Source organism: Helianthus annuus, chromosome 14 (genome assembly GCF_002127325.2).
Source record: "Helianthus annuus cultivar XRQ/B chromosome 14, HanXRQr2.0-SUNRISE, whole genome shotgun sequence".
Taxonomy (NCBI): Eukaryota; Viridiplantae; Streptophyta; class Magnoliopsida; order Asterales; family Asteraceae; genus Helianthus; species Helianthus annuus.
Window position 1 is genome coordinate 161325162 of NC_035446.2, and position 6378 is coordinate 161331539.

General features: G+C 37.0%; 1 protein-coding gene across 1 annotated transcript; it reads right to left on the reverse strand.

The window, feature by feature from the left end:
• Positions 1-1423: 1423 nt before the first annotated feature.
• Positions 1424-5908, reverse strand: LOC110907718 (G-type lectin S-receptor-like serine/threonine-protein kinase At4g27290). Its single transcript, XM_035983456.1, has 7 exons — positions 4551-5908; positions 3209-3331; positions 2976-3079; positions 2606-2816; positions 2276-2513; positions 2059-2209; positions 1424-1979 (listed from the first exon to the last, which is right to left on the reverse strand). Exons 1-7 carry the CDS (start codon positions 5818-5820, stop codon positions 1671-1673), a joined length of 2406 nt encoding a protein of 801 aa, XP_035839349.1. The 5' UTR covers positions 5821-5908; the 3' UTR covers positions 1424-1670.
• Positions 5909-6378: the final 470 nt, after the last annotated feature.

The following is a 6378-nucleotide window of genomic DNA, read 5'->3' on the forward strand; positions in this document are numbered from 1 at the left end:
TATGCTGTCAACCAAGCTAGCCAATACCTTGAAACCCCCACCACAACTCATTTTCAACTTGTCAAGAGGATCCTTCGATACATCAAAGGCACAATCTCTTATGGATTAACATTTAATCGTCGTTCTAATCCTGTGTTACTAGGTTTCTCTGATGCAGATTGGGCAAGATGCATTGACACTCGAAGATCTACCCATGGCTATTGCATTTACTTAGGAGGAAACCTCGTCTCTTGGAGTGCCAAGAAACAACCAACCGTATCAAGATCAAGTTGCGAGTCGGAATACCGAGCCATGGCAAATACGACGGTCGAGATCATGTGGCTCACCCATCTACTGCGCGAACTCCATGCTTTGTACTATATATTTTCCCTTTGTATCTTGCACAAATCAATTGAGCTTAACCATTATCTCATGGTATCAAGGAGCATGAGCTCATTGTAGATAACTTTATAAGATTCTGTTTCTGTAAAGGTGCAGATCTATGGCTATTCATACTTATAGCTTTATATGTGAATACTGATGAGGATTTTCTCTCAATTATTTTTGTACTCACCTCATTTCATTATCAATTCCAAGGGTTATTCTTGTAATTAGTCGTTTAGGTTGCAGAGCAGTAATCTCTCAATCATCATAAGTTTTGAAGGCGAAGTTGTGAAATGTGGGGTTTGTGCCATATACAAAGATGATATCAAACCAATGACAGGAATTGGATCACTAATCTCAGATTACGGTGAATTGGGTGGTAGAATTGATCATGGCCGTGCAACTGGTGAGGAATCGTAGCATGGAAGATGGTCATTCCCTACTTTTTCTTTCAATGATGGAAAAACCGGTGATCATAACTCACTTACAGTTTATTTATAATTTGATTATCTCAAGGGTCTCAAGAGTCTTGAATCAATATGAAATGTGATCATTTTTGGCATCTTTAAAATACTGTAGCAAACTAGCATTTATGTTAGGTATGAATGTTTTGGTTGTTACATGTTTCTTTGGTGTTTCTTTCCAGTTTGTAAGTCCATAAGTTCTAAACCCAATGATTGGTATACTTACAAACTATTTCTCCATTTTGATTTGTGTTTAGCTCCCAAAATATCAAGTGACTTGCAAGATGTTCACATTTATAAACTTTAAGGATTCACAGAAAAAATAACACTCGCGCACCTCTGTGTTCTTGGACGGTGTGTTAGGCTCTCAAAAACATATTAAATCACTTCATTGAGCAGTTGGAGTTCTAAGTGCTTGAATTTCCATGATTTATGGCACACGGTTTAGGTGATGGTTATTTATGTTAACTTTACGTCTAAATTAATTACTATATATGCACAGTAGCTGTAAAGCTTACTGAAATGAAACCTATTTTTTATGTAGTAGCATACTACAATCTAGTCATGTAGATACACGTGAAAGATACAACCAGCTAGTCTGCTCAGTTATAATGAAATTAGTGTAATTCCAAATTAATATACGGTTTGCTACAAGGTATATAATTTAACAAAATTATAATCTAAATAAGTCATAGGTATTTGATAGACAGGATCTTGGGTTGGAGGTGCAGGGACTACTTGAAATAGAAGCCAGATCTTTCATATTCCGTTCCCTGCCAAAGGAAATAAAAAGGCACCATCTCTGGATGCAAATCAGGTATTGTTTGAAGCACTTCTATGTAATTACCGAGCATCTAGTTGTGTAATTGTGAAGTCATTAACTGAACCCAAAAGTAGTAGCATGCTTGAGGTAGACTCGACTTCATGCTTAGTCAGTTCTGCATAATAGCCAGGTTGGTTTGGCACAGGCAGTGCACCGTCACCGCCCAACATGTGAACCACAGAAGACATATTTGGTCTATCATATGCATGGTGTTGCACACATGATAAACCAACATGTATTGCTTGAAGCACCTCCGATGCAGTCCATGAGTCCCCTAAAGCTGCATCAACCAGTTCCAGTGGCCTTGCTTCCTTGTAGAGTCTCCATGCCTGAACCATATATATTAAAACTCATGTTATTAACCGGTAGCCTCAGATTATCAGCCTATATTCTTTTTATTGAACTTACATGCCCAAGAAGGTTATCATGGTGACCTTGGTGAGTGAATCCTCTGTTCTTCTTCCCACTCACAATCTCTAGCACCAAAACACCAAAGCTAAATACGTCTGATTTTGCTGAGAAATTCCCATTAGCTGCATACTCCGGAGAAATGTATCCCCTGCAACACATTGGGAGCCAAATAGTTATTAAAGTATATTCATTAGTGTGAGTGATAGATACTTACAGTGTACCAACAACTTTGTTTGTATTGGCTTCAGTCTCATATTCTTTGAACATTCTCGCCAAGCCAAAGTCAGATATTTTCGCGTTCATGTTAGAATCAAGCAAAATATTGCTTGCTTTTAGATCTCTATGAATTATTCTAAGGACCGAATCTTGATGTAGGTAAAGAAGTCCTCGTGCAATCCCGTTTATGATGTGATTGCGTCGAGGCCAGTCAAGTAATGAGGAGTTGTTTTCATCTGCCACAGGTTTGAATATTTTGTTACATTATATTACATGGTTTAAGGATTAATCAAGTTTGTGATCTTATATAATCTTGAGAAAGCCTAACCAAATAAAAGATAGTCCAAGCTTTTGTTGGGCATGTATTCATAAATCAACATCATTTCGTCTCCGTGAGCACAATATCCCAAAAGTTTGACAAGATTACGATGCTGAAGCTTGGCAATACACATGGCTTCATTCTGGAACTCAACAAGTCCTTGCCTTGATGTCTTTGACAACCTCTTCACGGCAATTTCTCCTCCCTCTTCAAGAACACCCTGATGATCAATTTTTATCACTTCTGGTAATGCTTTCGCAGATAAAATTTCCTTTTTCATGCACTTTGTGTGAATACATAAAAGTAAATATCTAATATGATTACAGAACAAGATTCATAAGTACATGTTTTAGTGCATAGTTCAATTGGGAGTATTTACCTTGTAAACTTCACCAAAACCTCCTTGCCCTAGCTTATTGTTGATTGAAAAGTTGCCGGTGGCCTTAGCTATCTTATCCAAGCTAAATAATGGCAGCTCCAAATCTTGGTTCGCATCATCGTTCATATGAAAACACAAATAATACAATTACTTAAGCATAAACGAAATCTACACACATATATATAGTGAAAGCTTGGATTTATCAAGAAGTACTTATTAAATGTTAAACTTACCTTCACATATATCATGTGAATTCTTCTTCTTTTTCCAAGCATATAGTATCAGTCCCAAGGTGATCAGAACTACCACAAATACTACTGGGAAGGTCACTTTAAGATGTGTTTTCTTCTTGTCTCCTTTTCAACCAAACAAAATATTAGTTAATGCCAGGTTCTAAATTGCCAGGTAAATCACATTTACATTATTAGTATTTTGACCAATTACAAATTATAAGTTCAGAACTGGACTGGAACATTTTGGCCGGACGAGGAACAGCTAGATAACCGGCCCAATTGGCGATTTGAATCGTCTTATTACAAACCGTTGGATTGTTCGGACTGAATTTCAATATTTTTAAATTTTTTCTTTCTAAAATATTCATCAAGCATAATACTGTAATAGTTACAATAACAATTTGGGACCAGAGAAGAGAAAATTACTCATTTGACGAACGTTTTTGTTGTTATTTGCTTCAAAATTTTGCAAGGGTGCTTTTGAGTGAAGTTTTGTCTTAACTTAGTAACTTTGAAATTAACTTAAAATCCACGATGAAAGTTTTTCTTGGTAGCTCAAAAATTTGAAAATATATAGGTCTCACGGTTTCACTTTAAACCAATGTGAATGGTGGCTATAAGACTGTCTGTCGTCGTACGTTAACTAGGAGGGTGTTAACGAGCTACGTTACCCGTTAACGGCCAGAACACCAAATTGTTGACTAACAAACTTACCAAAATTGTCATTGACCCTTTTATTAATCAAATTAATAAATGTATTTCCCTCGTTATGATTGTATTTCCTTCGTTATGATTGTATTTCCTTGCTGAGAAAGTATTAGTAATGATCTTTTGCATGTAGCTTATTGTCAAAAAAATAATATTATTAATTAGGGTAGGGATAGTGTACATTAATTTAAAAGTGCGAGAAGTGTGAGAAGTGTATTATAACACTATATATAACACTATATAACACCATATAAACACAGTATAACACAATCTAACACCATATAACACCATATAACACTGTGTAACACTATATAACAATATATAACACTGTACATCTATCATAGACATGCTATCAGACAAAATATAGTGTTATTTTTGTTATATAGTGTTACATAGTGTTATATGGTGTTATATTGTGTTACATAGTATTATACGGTGTTTATATGGTGTTATATATAGTGTTATAATACACTTCTCACACTTCTGGATTAATGTACATGATTCTCTACCTTATTAATTATATGTTTGAGATGTAACCATGAGATGCAGATAGGATATATTATTAGGTATAAATCACTAGCCCTAATATCTACTAGATTTGATAACATGACAAAGCAATCACAAATGCACTTACCAAATGTAGGATTGGCCATTTTTATATAGATATCTTGCCCTGAATCATCTCCTTGAGGAGCGTCTCTCATGTCCACCAGCTCACTAAACCACATTAAGCATCCACTTCCGCCATCTCTAATATCAGTATTTGCATAAGCAGTACACGAGACGTTACCTGTGCAAACCTTCTCACACTCCCCAAGGGACATGGTACTGTTGAACCATGTATCCCGTGAGTCGGGCAATTTCAGGTTGCTAAACTTGCTGAAGTTATACCCAGTTTCATTATTCATGGGTATTTCGTGCTTACACCCATTTGACCAATCATTAGCTGACCATTCTTTAGGCACCTTAGGTTCAAATCCTTCTAAACACGTACACACTGGGGAATTATTAATGTTACAGCTGCCGTAAGCACCACATACACCGTAAATCTCACATTCGTCCTGGAAAGGCGTTATATATTCCTCCCATTTACTACTATTCAAAACAAACTGCCGAAAGTTGCCTTGGTAATTCAACATCATCCTTGAAAAAGATGAATTGATTAGTGAAGTAAAATTGATGTATATCTCCTCTCTTGTTTTGTAAACGGTTTCAAATTCATAGAAGCCGCTTTGTCCCTGACCACGCATCCCAGTAAAGCCCACACCGTTAGCAGATCCAACCCTGCGATGCCAACGGGATTTATCTTTCATATTTGCGATGTATAACTGCGGGAATCCATTTATGTCCATAGAAACTGTATAAGAACCTGGTGAAGGATCACCACGACTCTTCCACGATGTCAGGTTCCGCTGTATCCCCGTTACAAGGTCCACACCGATTTTCATTCCTGGTAGCCAAGTGTTACCAGGGTGATCAAAGCTTTGCCAGATGAAGTCTCCAGTAACATTATCCCGGATGACAAGATTCCCAGTATCCAATAGCTGTGCTACCGGATTAATATTTGCGATTGTTTTGGAGGGTTGGGATGACCAAATTAAGGTGTTGTTGCCACTGAAAAGCTGCAGAGTTCCCTTGTCAGTGAACTTAAGCATGCCCATGAAACCGGCAAGCAGAACATCTCTATTGGCAACCCATACAACGGTACCTTTATCAACTTTCTTAAACCATATCCCCAAGTACCGTACATTTCGATACCTACTGAAGAACCCCAGTTCGAAGAATTCGTTAGCTGAAACAATGGTATCCCCATCTTTAAGTGTTTGATTTGGAAGTAAGGTGTCTACTGCACTGCTAGTTTTCAGGATGAAAAGTAGAGCACATGTGCAGTAGAACCAAATCATGTTAAAGCTAATGTTGGCATTACAGTTAATATTTACTCATATATATATACACACATGCAAATATGCAATGCATCACCCTCCAGAACCATGAATATTAATTGGTATTTTCTAAGCATTTAAGTATAACGTATATTGACTTTTGAGTCAGTCTTGTGTCCAGCATTGGTCACCTTTACCACACTTTCTAGATGCTAAAATGAAGGTGGTTGGCGTTATAATTGATTCCCCCATTGCGTATAGATCAATCCAAGAAGTAGATTAAGATTGAGCTTAAGTTTTGGTTAAACGGCCCTACTAGCCCTTCCAAAACCAAAATTAGCGACTTTTTTGAATTAATCAATTGAATTTGGGTCGGCCCAATGTTTTGGCTTCAGGGAAACTGAGCCCAGTTGGAATTATTATCGTTCTTTAAAGACTGGGTCGTTGTCTGCCGTGAAAAAGGCGGTAAAATGACAGGATTTGCTTTGAAAGCTTCATCTTCTACAATTTTAGGAATCTTAACAATGACCACACGTCACGGTTGTTGTTGTTTGTTGAAAGTTCTCAAGTAGTTTGTAA